At 41.4% G+C, this 19,050-nt stretch overlaps 1 protein-coding gene across 1 annotated transcript; it reads right to left on the bottom strand.

The window, feature by feature from the left end:
- Nucleotides 1-5,730: 5,730 nt before the first annotated feature.
- Nucleotides 5,731-6,230, bottom strand: LOC118845715 (60S ribosomal protein L23a-like). The gene has a single exon (XM_036753720.1). The coding sequence runs from the start codon at nucleotides 6,228-6,230 to the stop codon at nucleotides 5,805-5,807; it is 426 nt and encodes a 141-aa protein (XP_036609615.1). The 3' UTR covers nucleotides 5,731-5,804.
- Between the last annotated feature and the right edge of the window lie 12,820 nt (nucleotides 6,231-19,050).

Here is a 19,050-nt window from a genome sequence, read left to right as displayed (position 1 = left end):
ATAGTTGGATCTATTTAGATTAGACTAAATATATATTCATAAATATACATATTTATATCCAACTATTATGCCTTTGGGCAAGTCACTTAACCCTGTTTGCTTCAGTTCCTCATCTGTAAAATGAGCTGGAGAAGGAAATGGCAAACCACTCCAGTATCTTTGCCAAGAAAACTCCAAAAGGGGTCATGGAGAGTCAGACATGACTGAAAAGTGAAGCAAGAACCATAATTGTGCCTTTATCTCCCTTTTCTACTCACTGCCGATCAGAAAGGTCAACAAGTCAACATTTATTGAGTCAAGCATTTATTAAGCACCTACCATGTGTCTGGCACTGTGTCAAGAACTGCATATATAAAGAAAGGTCAAAAACAAAACAATCTCTGCTCTCCAGAAGCTCATAGTCTAATGGGGGAGACAATATGTGAACAACCATCCAAAACAAGATGTGTATATAAGTGTATTTAAATATATATGTGTATAATATGCATATACCTATTTGCATAGATAGCATGTGTACATATAATATATAATAGAGAAAGAATTTAATTAGTATTATTAACATTTCCTCCATCACTTGGCAGCCCCCTTAAATGCTAGTGCCAAAAGCACTACCTGAGAAATGAAGAAAATATTAATAATTCAGATTAAACTTAAAAGCATGTTATGTGTACTTTGGTGTGGTGGGGGTGGGGAGAGCTAATTGTTAAACATTCACCAACACACCCTTGAGGACCTTAAAAGGTTTCTTGAAGAAGATGGGATTTGGTTGTTTGTTGTTGTCATTCATCCTTTGTTCTCCATTGAGGACCAATGACTTCAAGAGGGTGATGTCTTGACTTGCAAATGAATTAGATTTAAGCCAGGCAGAGATGTGCAAAGTCATTGGCCCCACTCTCTCCTCTAGAGTCATCGGAGTCCAGTGGCAAGGCATAGGTCAGGGCAACTGATGGATGATTTTAACTGATTTTAACTGGGACCTGAAGGAGCCAGGAGGCAGAAATGAGAAGGGAAAAAAAAATCCAGGTATGCAGTACAGCCAAGCCAGTGAAAATGTCTGTAGTTGAGAGATAGACTGTCTTATGTGAGGAGCAGTAAAGATGCCAGAGTAACTGGGTGGTAGAGGGTGTGTAAAGTAGGAAGACTGGGGGAAGTAGGAAATGGCCAAGTTATGAAGGGAGGTTGTGAAGAAAAGGTCCTCAAGGTTGGGAGAGAGATCTCTCATGAACCCTTCCCCATTTCCCACTCCACTCTGACAAATAGAGAGCAGGGGGTGTATGTGTATGAGAAAGAAATAGCCAAAGGAGAACCAAAGGACTTTAAAATTGGAAAGGAAGCTAGCTGGTGACTGCTCAGCTGGACCCCCTCGTTTTGCAGATGGGAGGACCTGAGACCCAGAGATATGAAATGCTAGGGTTTGAATACCATGTTCTCTGACTTCAGATCCATCAGTACTTTTACCTTACTAACAACAACTTCCTCCGAGGGGTCCTTTTCATGCATTAGTTGGAAGCTTCTAGGAGATAGGAGCTGGGAGGCAAGAAAATCATCAAGTTTAAACCTCTCATTTTGCAGTTGGGGAGCCTGAGGACTAAAATGATGGCTTAGCCTGTTCGAGGTCACACAGAATCTGAGCTGGAATAATAATAATAAATAATAATAATAATAATTGCTAGTATCATTTTATCCTCACAACACCAGGAGGTAAGCCCTATTATTACTCCCCCATTTTACAGATAAGGTAACTGAGGCAAAGAGAAGTTAAGTGACCCACCCAGTGTTACACAGCTAGGAAGTGTCTGAGTCTGGATTTGAACTCAGATCCTTTTGACTCCACATCTAGACTTCTATCCAAAGTGCCGCCTAGCTGCTGACTAGATCCTGGAGGTTTTCATGATTGGTTTCCATTTGACCAGCCACTGGCTTTGGGTCATAGGATACAGGTTCAAATCCCAGTCTTGCCACTGCCTACCTGAAGAACTCGACATTCGCCAGAAGTATTTCCTCTTGCCCCTGGACCAGATTGCTATTAAGGTCCCTCATTCTGAATCCATGCTCCTACGAACAAAGGTGCCAGTTGGCCCCAAGTAAGTCTATGTGTTCTTTCCTGCTTCTTCTTCCCCCATATTCACAATACCTGCTTCTGCCACCTGACTGACCAGGTCCCCCCATCTAGACCTGAAGTGCTGAGCTCCTCCCTTCATTGAAACCCTACTCTTGAAAGCCAGAGTTGGAATGAATCTGATGAACCAGCAGTGTCAAATAGAAAACAGTTCTTTTGAATTTCCTGTCTATCATACTTTTTTTTTTTTTGCTGTGACACCAGCATCCTTACATGTGTTCGTGCTTTTGATTCTTTTATTAGACAATAATTTCTGTCAAGAAAGGGAACAAGTCTTAACTCTGCTTTATACCTACCCAGGTAACTAGCACAGAGCTCTGTGTACATGTGCCACTTGATAAACGTTTCTTAAATTTATGTGCCAGCAGGCCTCCCAGACAAACCCAAGACACCATTGCTTTGGACTCCAGGGCCATCTCTCCCATTTCCCTCTATAGTCTCAGGAAAGGAAGCCCTCCTCTGACACACCTTTGGAAGGTTAGCCTCCCCGCCCCTTCCCACCTCCCCCACCAAGCAAAGACCATACATAAGGATATCTATGGGTGCAGATTGACTTAGAAAACTGCATATTAACATTATCTATGTTGTGTTGTATTTTTATTTACTTTGTTAAATATTTCTCAATTACATTTTCTTTTTCTGGCCAGCAGTCTAGTATTTAATAAATGATTTTCATCAAAGGTGTGAATGACTAATAAGAACTCACTGTGTTACCCATCCTGAAGATCTTTGCCTTTTTGTAAGGGATAATTCCTTCAGCCAAGAGATTTTAAAGTGTGTGTGTGGTGGGGGAGGACCACCTCATTTCAAGCTCCTCCTTACATTGATCCTACCTTAGCTATCATTTCCAACCTCCTTTTGCCTTAGGAAAAGTAGCAGAAGGAAGAGGAGGATTGTTAATTGGATTGAGCTTCTCAGAGTATTGGATGCTTACGGCAGTATTATTTAGGTCTGTAACTAGTACAGGGGAAAAAGGGCTTTGCCCCAGGGTAATTATATAGGCAAGGGGGGAAGAGGGCGAAGGAGTAGGCTGCCTTTCCATCTGGAAAGCCACACCTCACATAGTGCTCAAATAGTAGGCGATGCCAATGTCCCTGAAAAACCATTCCAGGGGACCATGGCCCTTCTGCTCCTCACAGTGCCTGCCTTATATGTCCTTATGGGACTGAAGACCAGACCTTCCAGAGGACAGGTTGCTCCCTCTCCCATTTAGACTACACTCATGTCCTCATTGCCTTTGCCTACCTACCCCCTCAACTGCATTTTCACCAACTACAATTTTGGCCAGTTATGGTTCTGTTGGTAGCTGATGTCACTTGAAATTGATTGAAAAATAGTGTAAAAGTACAATAAGAGGATTGTCAGAAGTCAAGGAGAGCCATTGTTCTAGCCTGGCTGGCCAGTTTCTGTAGCATGAAGGTTAACCTGCAGGATATGGGATAGGGACTCTCTCCACATAGTCCTTTCTGAAAAATCTCTGCTTGGCAGGGGAGGTGGGAAGGGGCGGGGAGGCTAACCTTCCAAAGGTGTGTCAGAGGAGGGCTTCCTTTCCTGAGACTATAGAGGGAAATGGGAGAGATGGCCCTGGAGTCCAAAGCAATGGTGTCTTGGGTTTGTCTGGGAGGCCTGCTGGCACATAAATTTAAGAAACGTTTATCAAGTGGCACATGTACACAGAGCTCTGTGCTAGTTACCTGGGTAGGTATAAAGCAGAGTTAAGACTTGTTCCCTTTCTTGACAGAAATTATTGTCTAATAAAAGAATCAAAAGCACGAACACATGTAAGGACCCTGGTGTCACAGCAAAAAAAAAAAAAAAAAAGTATGATAGAGAGGAAATTCAAAAGAACTGGATTAAAAACCTGCCTTTGACATTCATTCTCTACCCAAGTGACCCTGGACACATCATTTAATCTCCACAAGCCTCAGTTTCCCCACTAGTAAAATCAGGGCATTGGACTCTGAGGTTTCTTTCAGCCTTCCATCTACAATCCTAAGATAGAAGTGCTAGATTTAGAGTCAAAAGCTCTGAGTTCAAATCTCAGGCCTGATATTTACTACCATCTATGTGTGCTTAGATGCATCACATAAGTTCTTTGGTCTCCAGTTTTCTCAGCTGTAAAATTAGGAGGTTTGACCAGATGGCCCCTAAGGCCCCTTCTAGATGTAAATATTAATACATACTCCATGATAAGTGTCTAAGTGGAGCTCAAATAATATGCTATGCTAGGTCTGATGAAGCTAGAAGCCTAAACCACAACGTAAGCTGGGAAGTGTTCATTTTCACAGTTACCCTATAGTCCAGGCCAGGCTTCAGGGCCAGATATTTCCAAGACAGGCTGTCACGGGTCTTTGTTTATGACCAAGAGAAGGAAGACAGGCAACAGGGTGGGGTGTTCAGACCTGAGACATTGTGGGTGGAAGGGTTTCCAGGAGAACACAGACAGTCTGATTAGCTCAGCTGGTCAGAGACTGGTGCTAATGAGGCTAAGGTCAGGAGTTCCACCCTCTCCCCCTCCGGCAGGGCATGGAGATCACTCTGTTCTGGGTGGCCACAGACTGCTCCCTGTTCATAGTATAAAAAGTTTGTCATTGGCCCCAACCAGGACCCAGTGAGGTCACAGGATGTAGAACTGGAAAGAACCATAGACGTCATTTATTCTCACAAAACCAAAGGCCAAAGAAGTTCAATGACTTACCCACGGCCACACAGAGAGTAAATAACAGACAAAATTTTATAACCCCTTGCTCCCGTGGCTTTGCTACATCCACCACACTGAAAAATGAGGATGGTTCAGCGCAAACCCAACCCCACTACTGGAAAAAGAACTCAGAGCCTAAAGTGGTCACGATGGTTGGTCAGTTGTAACACCTCCCAGTTAAAGATCAGTGCACCAAAAGTGATCCCAGGCTTTCCTTCTGATTGACATAGGCTGGAACATCTTGTAACAACAGCCTTGAGAGCTGTCAGGAATCCCTTGTCCTAGGAATTCTATAACAAGCTAAGACTTGTTGATTGCCAGTTGCTAGCCACTTTGATGCCTTCAGCATCCTCTTGCTCAGATATTCCAATATTGGTTATTTCCATGATTCTAACTTCCCACATTTTCTCTCTTCACTACCACATTATGAGATCCAGGGCCTGCGCCAGTATCTTGCCCAGAACTCTAACAGCTGCGGGTGAGCAGCGTGGCCTCACTCTGAGCCAAGTTGTTTTTCTTGTTTGTGTATTCGCTTTTGGAAATACTGGAAAAATTCATTTGCATGATTCGAAAAATGACTAGGTGTGGAATGTGGTGAGAAAAATACTGATCCAGGAATCAGAAAACCTGGATTCTTGACCAGTTCTGTTATGTGCTGTGTGGACTCTTAGACAAATCACTTCCCTATCTGGGCCCATTTCCTCCTCTCTCATAGGACATAGCTGGACTAAGTGATATCTGAGGCCCTTTCCTATTTTAGCATTCTATGACTGTCTGTAAAGCAGTGGTTCTAATTGTGTCATGGAAACAAAATCCTTTGGTTCTGGTGAAGCCTCTTAACTCCTTTCAGAAACATATTTTTATTTTTATTTTTTTTTGTTTTACTGGAAAACTTTTTATTATAGGTGGAGTGGGATAGCTGGACACAGTTTAGATGATGCCAATTTTGTTGGCAACATCTAAAGCATCGTAGTCAGGAGCAAGTCAGACATAGGCCTTCTTCTCTCCATCAGGCCAGATCAGCGTGTTGACCTTGGCCACGTTGATGTCACATAGCTTCTTTACCGCCTGCTCGATCTGATGCTTGTTGGCCTTGACATCCACAATGAAGACTAGGGTGTTATTGTCTTCAGTCTTCTTCATAGCAGACTCAGTGGTCAAGGGGAACTGAATGATGGCATAGTGATCCAGCTTGTTTCTCCGAGGGGCACTTTTCCAAGGGTATTTGGGCTGCCTTCTAAGTCTTTGTGTCTTGGGTTGCCAAAAGGTGGAGGATGTTTGGATCTTCTTCTTTTTGTGGCTGTGGATACCCTTCAACATCACCTTCTTGGCCTTCAATGCCTTGGACTTGGCCTCTGTCTTGGGGGGGGGGGCGGGGACAACAGCTTCCTTCTTCGCCTTCGGTGCCATCCTGGGGGAAAAGGCCAGAAATATATTTTTAAATGCATCAGATACAATACATAGGATTTCAAAGGAAACCAATCTTATCAAAATATAAAACATGATTTTCCCCCATCCAAATTCATGGAGTCCCTGAATTCTACATATGAACACCATTGGATTCCAGGTTAAGAAATCCTGATCTACGTTATGAGAGTAGTTGTATAGTAAACTTGCCAGAATTTACATGTCCATGTGAATTCAATTCAATGAATATTTGCTAAATACCTACTATGTGCCAGACATGGGGAGATACTGAAGACAAAAATGAAAATAATCCCTGTCCTGAAGGAGTTTATATTCTACCAAATGGTTATTTTCAGCCAGGTGGCCCAGTGGGGACTTTGAGCAAGGAAACTGAGTTTGCATCCTACCTCAGACATTTCCTTATTATGTGACTCTGGGCAAGGCATATAAATTCAGTCTGCCTCAGTTTCCTTATCTCTAAAGTGGGAATAAAATCAGCACCTAGCTCCCAGGGCTCTTGAGAGAACAAAATGAGACTTTACTTATAAAGAGTTTTCCAAACCTTAAAGCATTCCATAAATGCTAGTTATTATTAATATTGTTTCTCTTCAAAATAGTAGTATTTTAATTATTCTGTTATTGCCAAAGACATTTAATAAATTTTTCTTATGCGATTCTCCAATATCCTTTTGAATATGTTTAATGGTCATAAGATTGACTGAAAGGTACCAAGGATACAAGGCCTTGCTACCTTTGCTGATTTCAAAATAGGAAAGCAAAAGACAGATTCATGTACATGCTGAGATCATGCAAGATTCTGTGATGTCTTTGAGATGAGTGTGTCCAAGTGCCCTCTCTACTTAACCATTACCAAGTATAAAACGGAAAATGACTCCATCCAGCTATTTCCCATTGCCATGAAAAATGCCTGGAACAGAGCAACTGGAAATCCTAATTATGACAAAGCTTTCTTTGAAGGTAGATTTGATTTCTATATAAAAAGTATTCAGAGCCACCCATATGAAAAAGGTAAATGATAAGCTAGGTAACAAGATATTTAATCAGAAAAAAACAAGGGTAATGAGTAAATAAAATGACTGGTAAAATAGTTTGGAAAGTGATTACCAAAAAGAAGCTCCAAAAGTGTTTTGAGTGAGAACCACAATTGGAATAAATTTATGACTTCCTAAGGTGACTACTTGGAAGAAGATAGCACTCATTTGGATGTATAAACACTGGTTCATTAGAACCAAATACGTGAATGTCTATTCTTGCCACACTACTTTGGTTTCTCATATCCTGCTTTCCCTGGTGTAGTATCTCACTAATCTTTCTGCATCAGCATTTAATTTGGCTTGTATATATCAACAGTTTCTATCTATTTATCTCCACTTTAGTCACTAAGAGTCATCATCTCAGCGATTCCATTAGGTTATGCCTATACCACAACAAACACTGGAAAAATTCATCTGCCAGAAATCCAAATGTTGTATCCACACAGAAAGGGGTTCATTTTTCTCTCAGGATCAGCAACTTGTTTTGTTCATGGGAAGGCCCAGCCTTGGAGCTTTCAGAATTGATCATTTTCTAGAGGCAGCTCTTTGGGATGCTGGTTTATTGAATAGGAAAGATACAGGCTTTGGAGGATGACCCAAAGAGCAAAATTATAAGCTTTTGTCCCCAAGGTCTCTGTCCTCTGCGGTGTAGATTAGCTCTCTCACCTATGGAGAACTACCTCTCGCCACCTGGGAAATGATAAGGCTTAAAGAGAGTTTAGCCAATGATTGGCTGATCCCTTGGCAGTAAGAATACTGAGGGAGTACAAAGATCAGGTCCTGGTGAGAACCTGACACTCGAGTGCCTGCAGCTGAGAACTGTCGGTTGACTCTGTATAGTATCTGGATGATAAAATTTACAATGTGTTCTGACATCCGTAAAAACATGGAAGAGGGAAAGGCAGAGATGTAAATAATACCTCTCATTCCCTGATTTTGCAGATGTCTGAGAAGTCTCTCTCTCTCTCTCTCTCTCTCTCTCTCTCTCTCTCTCTCTCTCTCTCTCTCTCTCTCTGTGTGTGTGTGTGTGTCTGTCTCTCTGTCTCCAAATCTGACTTGTATTTTCCCATTTTTGTCATTACTCCAGAAATATCCCCAGGCTTCTCTTTGCCTGTGAGTGACATGAATAAAAATATGTGATGTTGCAGGACCGGAGAGAGGTAAAAAGAGTATCTCCCACCAGGGCTTCAGTAGCTTGTGATCCAGTGTCATCAGGGGATAAGGAAGATGGAAAAATGAGCCATTCCTTTTGCTGACAGTCCATGTCCCTCTCTCCTACTTCAAAATGCAGATAGAAACTTGCTTCCTCCTCCATGAAGCCTTCCCAAACTACTTCCCAACCCCAACCTCACCCCTATCCTGGTCCCATAGCTCCAGCAACTCAGCAGCATTTTTGTAAATAGCCCATCACAGCTGCTCCTAGTTAGGTCCTTGTTTTTGCTTTTCATGTACGTGTGCTTATGTATTTTTTGTAAGCATGTCCTTGTCTTCTCTTGTTCTCTCTCTATTCTGACATCATACCAAACCCACCTGGAGTCTTTTGGGGATCCCAAGCAAATTTAATCACAAAAATTGCAGAATTCTCAAATTTCGGAATTATTTAGAGAAATAATCAACTAGTTTGGAGCATATCTGCAGAACAGAAAAACAAATACCATGCTTGAGAGAATTTTAAAGACTTAAATATGTCCTGTAGTCCAGAAAAGGACCCATTTTGGAAGATTGAGATTGGACTGCAATCAACCTGAGACAAGGACCAGCCCTTATAGAGATCATGGGTGGGATTCGTAGCTGGATGAGATCCTCCAGATCATTTTGTCCAATCCTATCATGTTATGAAGGAGGAAACTGAAGCCCATAAAAATGAAGCCACTTACTTGAGGTCACAGGTATGGGCAGAGCCTATATTAGAATGAAAATCCAATCTTTTTGGCACTATCCTAAGGGGGGCCAAAAACTTCATAGACCCTGCGTTCTATGACTACTCAATCAGGGGTGTTTGATAAGATCCGTGGATTTCTTTGTTCTGCACCACAGGGATCCCAAAGAAGTACATGACCTCTTTGTGTAGGACAAGTGTCTAGCCTTAGTGATGGTTTTAGATAGTAGATTGCAGGGAGTCCTTTGTTCCAGTCTTCATTGGTAGAACCCAGTGGCTGAAGTGAAAAGCTGAGATTCCTAGTGCCCATAAATACAGAGACCTTATGGAAAGCTTGTATATTATCCAGCCCATGAACATGCATAGCTGGCCATTTAATTTAGTGGCCTTTTTAAAAGATGAAGTTGGTCTGGATCCAATAATCAGTACTGCTAATAATAATAATAATAATAACCACAATTACAACAATAATATTAAGCGACATTGAACTTTAAGATTTACAAAGCATGGGGCAGCTAGGTGGTGCAGTGAGTAGAGCACCAGCCCTGGAATCAGGAGGACCTGAGTTGAAATCCGGCCTCAGACACTTGACACACTTACTAGCTGTGTGACCTTGGGCAAGTCACTTAACCTCAAATTGCCTTACCTCCTCCCCTCAAAAAAAGTGAGATTTACAAAGTATTTTTTCCTTCATATTTTATTATTTAATATTTTAGTTTTCAACATTGATTTCCACTAGATTCTGAATTACAAATTTTCTCCCCATTTCTACCCTCCCCCCACTCCAAGATGGCATATACTCTGATTGCTTCATTCCCCAGCCACTCCCCCCCATCCCCTTTCCCCTTACTTTCTTGTAGGGCAGGATAGATTTCTATGCCCCATCTCCTACATATCTCATTTCCTAGTTGCATGTGAAAACAACTGTTTTTTGAGCATCTGCTTTTAAAACTTTGAGTTCCAAATTATCTCCCCTCTTCCCTTCCTACCCACACTGCCTAAAAAGGCAAGCAATTCAACATAGACCACACATGTATCATGCAAAACACTTCCACAATAATCATGTTGTGAAAGACTAGCTATATTTCCCTCCATCCTGTCCTGTCCCCCTTTATTCAATTTTCTCCTTTGACCCTGTCCCTTTTCAAAAGTGTTTGCTTTTGATTACCTCCTCCCCCTATCTGCCCTCCCTTCGGTCATTCCCCCCCTTTTCATCTCCTTCCCCCTACTTTCCTGTGGGGTAAGATACTCAATTGAGTGTATGTTATTTTCCCCTCAAGTCAAATCCAATGAGAGCAAGATTCACTCATTTCCCCTCACCTGCCCCCTTTTCCATTCCGATAGAACTGCTTTTTCTTGCCACTTTTACATGAGATAATTTACCCCATTCTATCTCTCCCTGTCTCCCTCTCTCAATATATTCCTCTCTCATTCCGTAATTTGACTTTTTTTAGGTATCATCCCTTCATATTCAACTCACTCTGTGCCCTCTCTCTCTCTCTCTCTATATATATATATATGTATACATATACATATATGTGTAGATACATGTGTGTATATGTATATATGTATGTATGTATGTATGTATACTCCCTTCAGCTACCCCAATACTGAGGAAGGTCTCATGAATTACACACATCATCTTTCCATGTAGGAATGTAAACAAAACAGTTCAGCTTTAGTAAGTCCCTTAGGATTTCTCTTTCTTGTTTACCTTTTCATGCATGCTTCTCTTGATTCTTGTGTTTAAAAGTCACATTTTCTATTCAGCTCTGGTCTTTTCATTGAGAAAGCTTGAAAGTCCTCTATTTTATTAAAAATCTATATTTTGCCTTGGAGCATTATACTCAGTTTTGCTGGGTAGGTGATTCTTGGTTTTAATCCTAGCTCCATTGACCTCCAGAGTATAATATTGCAAGCCCTTCAGTCCCTTAGTGTAGAAGCTGCTAGATTTTGTGTTATCTTGATTGTGTTGCCACAATACTCAATTCTTTCTAGTTGCTTGCAGTATTTTCTCCTTGACCTGGGAACTCTGGAATTCGGCAACAGTATTCTTAGGAGTTTTCTTTTTGGGATCTTTTTTGAGAGGTGATCAGTGTATTCTTTCGATTTCTATTTTACCCTCTCATTCTAGAATATCAGCACAGTTTTTCTTGATAATTTCTTGAAAAATGATATCTAGGCTCTTTTTTTGATCACGGCTTTCAGGTAGTCCAATAATTTTTAACTTATCTCTCCTGGATCTATTTGCAGGTCAGTGGTTTTTCCAATGAGATATTTCACATTGTCTTCCATTTTTTCATTCCTTTGGTTCTGTTTTATAATATCTTGATTTCTCATAAAGGCACTAGCTTCCACTTGCTCCAATCTAATTTTTAAGGTAGTATTTTCTTCAGTGGTCTTTTGGACCTCCTTTCCCATTTGGCTAATTCTTCATTTCAAGGCATTCTTCTCCTCATTGCCTTTTTGGAGCTCTTTTGACATTTGAGTTAGTCTATTTTTAAGGTGTTATTTTCTTCAGGTTTTTTTGGGGGGTCTCCTTTAGCAAGTCGTTGACTTGTTTTTCATGGTTTTCTTGCATCACTGTCATTTCTCTTCCCATTTTTCCCTCTACTTCTCTTACTTGCTTTTCCAAATCCTTTTTGAGCTCTTCCATGGCCTGAGACCAATTCGTATTTTTCTTGGAGGTTTTTGATATAGGCTTTTTGACTTTGTTGACTTCTTCTGGCTGTATGCTTTGGTCTTCTTTCTCACCAAAAAAAAAAAAAAAAAAAGATTCTATACTCTGAGTCTGAGTCTGAGTCCTTTTTCACTGCCTGTTCATGTTCCCAGCCCACTACATGACCTTTGAGCTTTTTGTCAGGGTTCGACTGCTTGTAGAGTAGAGGGTACTTTGTCCTAAGCTTTAAGGGCTGCCCTGTTATTTTCAGAGCTACTTCTACTCGAGCATCACTGCAAGCTCTGCCACAGCAGTACTCCTCCTCCCCCAAGAACCACCAACCAGGACCACGACCCAGATCCAAGCAGGGCACAGCAAGAGAACCTGCCTCTGTGCCAGCAAAGTGCTCCTTCAATTCCCATTCCAATCTGCACTTGATTCCTCCCACCATGTGAGTCAGCAACTCCGGAAGCAGCTGACACTGGAGCTCTGGAAGCAGCCACAGGAGCTTGCTCCTGCTGCCACTGTCACCACCGTGCCACCTCTACCACCCCCAGGGTTGGGGCCAGACTGCTCTCATTGCTACCCAGCAGTTTTCTCACTAACCTGCTCCATGGTCTTTGGCATTTATGGGTTGAGAAGTCTGGTAACTGCCACAGCTCAATGATTCGTGGCTCTCAGGCCTGATCCACCAGACTCCCAGTCTGGTTGGTCCTGGTATGTCTCACACTGGGCTGTGCTCCACTCCCAGCACCATGTGATACACCCTTCCCTGTGACCATTCAGGCTGTCCTGGGCTGGAGACCTGCTTCCCTCTGCTATTTCGTGGGTTCCACAGCTCTAGAATTTGTTCAGAGCCATTTTTAGAGGTGTTTGGAAGGATTTAGGTGACAGCTTAAGCAAGTCCCTACTTTCCAGCCACCATCTTGGCTCCGCCCCCCTAAAGCATTTTATATACATTGTCTTGGTTGGTCCTCACAACAATCCTGTAAGGTAAGTGATATTATTATCTCCATTTCATGTACTGAGAATCTAAGACTCAGGGAAGTTAAGTGACTTACCTACTTTTCCAGTAAACATTTATTAAGTGCCTACTTATGTGCCAGGCCCTGTCCTAAACACTGGAGATACAATTAATTAAAAAAAATAAAAAAACATGAGTATCAAATAATAAGTATCTGAGGCAGGACTCAAGACCAGATTCCAAGTCCAACATTCTAACTCCATGCTGGCTCTCTCCTTGCAAAGGGCAGATACCACACCTGCCTCCCTGTTCACCTCACCTGAAAGCCAACCAAAGATAAACAGAATTAGCCTGAAACTGTTCAGTCTTTAGAATGGTGGTTCTCAAAATGTGCTCCAGCATCAAGACCCTTTCAGGGGAGTCCATGAAGTCAATAATACTAAGAAATTATCTGCCTATTAAAACACTATTCCATTTTCCAACTACATATCTGTATAAGGCCATATAGTACAACTAAAACAACATGTCACAATATGAATGAAGAGCAGATATAAAAATCTAGCTGTCTTCTATTAGGCCAGGCATTAAAGAGGATTGCAAAAATATGTTAAACAATGCCACTCTTCTCACTTAATGTTTTTTTTTTATTTTGCAACATATTTATTTTTCATAAGAATAGACTTTATGCTAACATGTAATAGGCTTGTTACTGTTATTTTTAAGTGAATTAATGGAGAAATATTTTTAATTATGAGGTTTAATTTATAGTAAAGTAAATATTGATAGATATAACCCACATAAACAAAAGCTCTTTGGGGCTCTCAATGATTTTTAAGAGTATAAAGTGATCTTAAAACTAAAAAATTTGAGAAATACTGCCCTAGGTAGAATCTATGAAAGTACAACCCTGGTTCGCCCATGTGGACAGATAGAGAAGAATACTGTGATTTCATGTTATTAGAGGGAACATGTCAGAGTCAGTCTCTAGCGGAAGCTCCAAAGCTTTCCAGGCATATCTCTTCCCACCGACAACTTTCCACTGCAATTGCTATAAAATGTAATGGATAGCATTTGGGACTTGAAATCAGGAAGATTTTAATCACATTTCAGACATTTACTAGCTATGAGACCCTGGAAAAGTGAATTATTTTTTTCCAAGTCTCAGTTTCTCATTTATAAAATGGGAAAACAAATATCACCTCACAGCATTATGGCAAATACTAAGTGAGCTTTTATATATACATACACATATACATATATACACACGTACATGTGTATATATGTATATGTACATGCATACATACATGCCAGTTTGTTAACCTTAAATTTGCAAGCATTATAGAAACATCAACTTTTATCATTATTGGTAGTGGCAAACTAAACAGTGATGATAAGATAAAGAATTTACAAATTGCTCAGGCTGAGGAGCAATGTTTTTTATCTAGCAGACAATGATAGATATTTTTGGTTTATTGATTGAGTATATAAGGGTAGAGAAAAGGACTGGCAGTCCAATCTCTCTAGCTGCTTTGGTTCAAAGAAACTGGTAATCATGGTGATTATGGACTAATTAGAAGCATATGGTATTGGTTGGGGAGGGAGGGGCTCCAAAAAAACCCCACACTTCCCACCACCTGGGAAGACCACTCCCTTAACCTGCCTGGCTACTTCCTTAAGTGACTTGTTAAGGAAAGGAAAAAATCTGTCCCAATCTAAGAGTTGAGTGTCCTATCTTAACTATTTCTCATGCCCTAAGAATGGCACTGAAAATAAATTATCTCTTTGGAATGCCTTTGTCTTCTTCTTTTGACCTCACCTTTGTAGCTAATTTAGAAGCCCTCAGCATTTGCAAACCTGAAGATTTCTATCATGCCATAAGATGGAATCTACCATCACACTCTTCAGGGCCCTTTACTCCTTTCACACCATCTTCACCTCTTCTTCCTATTTCCGTCTTTATTGGCTTTACTGGTCCCTTAAACTTAATGAGAACAAATGAGTTACTTTCTAGGTCTAGGAGGAGTATTTTCATTCCTTCAGAAGTGACCACACAATTCACTTCTCTGGGTCCCAGTTTACCTATCTGTAAATAGAACAGCTTGGACTAGATCACGGAGGTCCCTTCCATGCTAAATTAGCTGTGATTTTCATTTTCTAATCCTAGAAGACCAGATATGGAACCTCATGGAAACACAGCACAGGAGAAATATAAAGCAGCTAAGAAAAAGGAAATAACACCTCTATTTAAAATAAATTCATTCCAAAACCATTTATCAAACCCTTCCTATTCAGGTAGTGCTGTTTTAAGCACCTGGAGAGATACAAAGTTTTAATAAAACAGCCCATGCCCTAATGAGCCTTATAATCTAGTAGAGGGACAAGAAATCAATATAGGTCATGACAACATATAACATGGCGTGATAAGTTCATGAAAAAGTTACAGAACAAGGAACTATATGAAGTCTGACTGGGAAGGTCATTACCAGCCCAGGGGAATGTGAAAGGCTTTGTGGAAGAGATTGGATTTGAATGGGACTTTAAAGCACAAGTAAGAATTCAGCCCACAAAGAGGAGTATATTCCAAGCATAAGAAGGACCTTCTATGAAAATCAGTCCTCTTCCCTACAAGCCAGATAGTTTTCCTTCAGCATTAGTTCATTTCTGCCTGTTCTCTCCAGAGCAGTGATGGAAGACAAACCTTTGCCATTCTTTGTAACAAACCATCACATTTAGGTTACTCAAAACCTGATTTTCTCTAAGCCAAACAACGTTTGGGGATGTACTGGTTGATTTTATAACTTTTTCTGCTTGTAAGTTAAGTCAGTAAGCACTTATTAAGCACCTACTATATGCCAGACCCTGTGCTGAGTGCTGGGGATAAACAGAAGGCAAAAACAGTCCCTTACCCTTAAGGAGCTAACATTTTAATGTAAGAGACAACATACAAACAACTATGGACACACAAGATTTATATAGGATAAATTTATATAGGATATATAGACTATATATTTATGTATAGAATTATATAAATTTATATAGGATAAATTAGAGATATCTCAGAGGAAAAGCATTGAGGGGACTATGAAAGTGGGATTGAGATGAGACTTAAAGGAAGCCAGGGGCAGCTAGTTGGCACAGTGGGTAGTGTGGGTAGTGTGGGTAGTGTGCCAGCCCTTGTCAGAAGGCCCTGGGTTCAAATCCAGCCTCAGACAATTACTAGCTGTGTGACCCTGAGCAAGTCACTTAACCCTGTTTGCCTCAGTTTCCTTATCTGTAAAATGAGCAGGAGAAGTAAATGGCAAACCATTATCTTTGCCAAGAAAACCCCAAATGGGGTCATGAAGAGTCATATATGGCTGAAACAACTGAACAACAACAAAAGGGAAGCCAAGAGACAGAGATGAGACAGGCACTGGAGCAATGCAGGTGTGGGAGATAGACAAGGAAAAGGGACAGGGTCCAGAGACGGACTGTCATGTGTAACATGACATGTGTAATAGTAAGTAGGCCAGTGTCACTGGACCATAAAGAAAGCTATTGCTATTATCCAGAAGTCCTATCCCTAGAATGGAGGCTCTTCCAACTATAATTTGGTCTCCTCTTTCTTCCCTACTAGGACAATCCTAATCAAACTCCAAAGGCTGAAGGCCGGTGCAAGTTTTCCTCCTGAAGCATAGGGCTCCAACCCACAGATGCTGTGTCCTTGGTGAATGCTAAACAAATCTCTGAACCAAAGTCCTCACGTTCCCCACCTTCCATGTCTTAAAAAAAGTAAAAGTTTGGATTTTTTAGCAAATTAAATTTATGAGCAAGAAGCTGAGAAACATATGTAGTGAGGGGAGGGAGAACATGAAAAAAATAGCCCATTCATTCATCATTTCCCAGCTGCCAGTTCTGAATCCAAAGGGATTTGGCTGAGCTCTGGGGGTAATGCTATATTATAAAAATTTTATTGGAATGCCAAATTTAGGCACAGCATGAAAAATGCAGGGTGAGTGGGCAAGCGGGGAAGAACTACCCTCTTAGAAGATAAACTGTACTATTTGGAAGCAAGAGATTTGGTGGGGGGGGTTCTTCTTGGCACTTCCTTGCCCCTGTTACACACCATCCTCATCATGAATCTACACCTTTCAGATGCACTAAAAGAAAATAGTACCATGTGGAAAAATCATTTCCCTGAATGGAAAGCAGTCTCTCTTGGGTCCCTTGTTCTCTCTTTCTTGGACAGGATCTATACTACCATATCCTGGTTAGTGGAGGAAGAGGTGTGGATTGGGGGCTGGGAGGCCAAGTCCAGATGGAGGGGACTTAGCACAGAGGGGCCTATTCTGCTCTGCTCTGCTCTGCTTGGGGATCATGCTCTTCAAACTGTTGGCACAAAGACCCTCTCACAGGATGCATGGCAACCCTTTGGGATTCTCCATCTGGTAGCTTGGGCTGGTGGAATCTCAGCCTACATGTGAGCCAAGACATGGACAGGAGAAAGAGAGGGAAGAAGGAGCCTTTCCAGAAGGGAGGAGCCCACAATACCTTTCCCAGCAAAAGCTATTTACTCAGGGGGTGTGGGTGGGGACTATCAGAAGCCTTTAATTCTAGGCTAAGCCTGTGCCTGAGGAAAGCAAACATGGCAGACAAGTGATTGTATCTACACTAAGACTCAGTGAGGGAGATTCAAGGACTCTTTGGTACAATACAGCATCCCTAGGACTAGAGAAGAGGGTCATCTGGTGTATAGAGCTTCCCCAAGGCAAGGCTGAGCCTCAGCCATTCCAGATTGAAGGGTGTCATCTTGTTTTCCTCTTCCTCCTTATGTTTTCTTTCATAATTGAAAAGCGATGGACAAAAAGAGATTGCTATCTACATTCTATTACGCCAGGCTGGTCGTGTTTGTCTCCTCCCTACCCCACAGGATGTAAATGGAGGACAATCAGGGAAAAGCACTAGTGTTGAATAAGACAGGAGTTGATTCTCTGCACAGAAGGGCCTTTCTTCAGGAATTGTCATAATACACAAGACCTCAAAGACTACTTATTCTTACTACCCAACAGCTCCTCACAGACTTGGATGCTATCCTCTATGAGGAAAGAGCACTTGGTAATCAGTCAGTCAATAGTGAACAAGCTCTTACTGTGTACCAGGGACTGTGCTAAATGCTGGGGATATGAAGAAAGACAAAAGCATAGTCCCTGCCCTCAAGGAGCTCACCGACCAGTGGGGGAGAAAACATGAAAACATCTATTACACACATGATATATACAGTGTAAATGGAAGGTAATATCAGAGAGGCTTTAAGGCCCCCACTTCAAAGGATAGAGTACTGAGCCTAGAGTCAGGAAGAGTCCTCTTCATGAATTCAAATCTGGCCTCAGACACTTACTAGCTATGTGACCCTGAGCAAGTCACTTAACCCTGTTTGCCTCAGTTTCCTCATCTGTAAAATGAGCTGGAGAAGGAAATAGTAAACCACTCCAGTATCTTTGCTGTGAAAACCACAAATGGGGACACAAAGAGTCAGACACAACTGAAAAACAACTCAAGAATAAAATTCATCTTAATAATGTTATCTCAAAACTAGCACATTACAAACCCCAGACCTGAAATGTTTAGACTAAAAGGATTTTAAAGGCCATCTAATCCAGGGCTCTCATTTTACACGTGTAAATTAGGGCTCAGGGAGGTTAACTGTCATGCCGGAAGTTATATAGGTAGTGAGCAGTGGAATCAGGATTCAAACCCGGACCCCTGATTCTGAAGTCAGTACTTTTTTCAGTACATCACAAACACCCCCATGTCATTATAAATAGGAGTTCTTATGGTATCAGAAAGATCTAAATTACTATCAGGAGACTTTCCAAGATCCAGTCTGGACCCAAGGAAGAAGGAGTTTTGAACCCATAAAAATCACATTAGCTCCCTAAAGAGGGGCTCAAGGCCAATGTGGAACTGCTAGCTCTGTGACCTCAGTTAAATGACTTCTCCCTGGGTCTCACTGTCTTCATCTGCAAAATAAGGGGTCTGAACCTGAGGATCTTTTAAGGGCCCTCTGAGCTCTGCTCTTCCATGAACTCTAAGTCATTATATGAAAAATGAAAAACCAGCCAACAGCACAGCATCCAATCAGCCTCCATTCATCTCTGAAGAGGGAAGCCATTGGGCTCTGGTGGCATCGCCAATCCCTAACTCTTCTTTGGACATGCTCCTTGAGAACTCTCCAAGGCAACTGATGACTGTCACATTCACTCAGAATATATCTAAGTGGGAAAGAT

This window comes from Trichosurus vulpecula, chromosome 4, assembly GCF_011100635.1.
Source record: "Trichosurus vulpecula isolate mTriVul1 chromosome 4, mTriVul1.pri, whole genome shotgun sequence".
NCBI lineage: Eukaryota > Metazoa > Chordata > Mammalia > Diprotodontia > Phalangeridae > Trichosurus > Trichosurus vulpecula.
Note: the sequence above shows the minus strand (reverse complement) of the source record. Positions and strands in the feature narration are given on the sequence as shown.

Excerpts from the sequence above, each read along its gene's own strand:
- LOC118845715 (XM_036753720.1), bottom strand. The coding sequence starts at position 6,230 with ATGGCACCGAAGGCGAAGAAGGAAGCTGTTGTCCCCGCCCCCCCCCCC.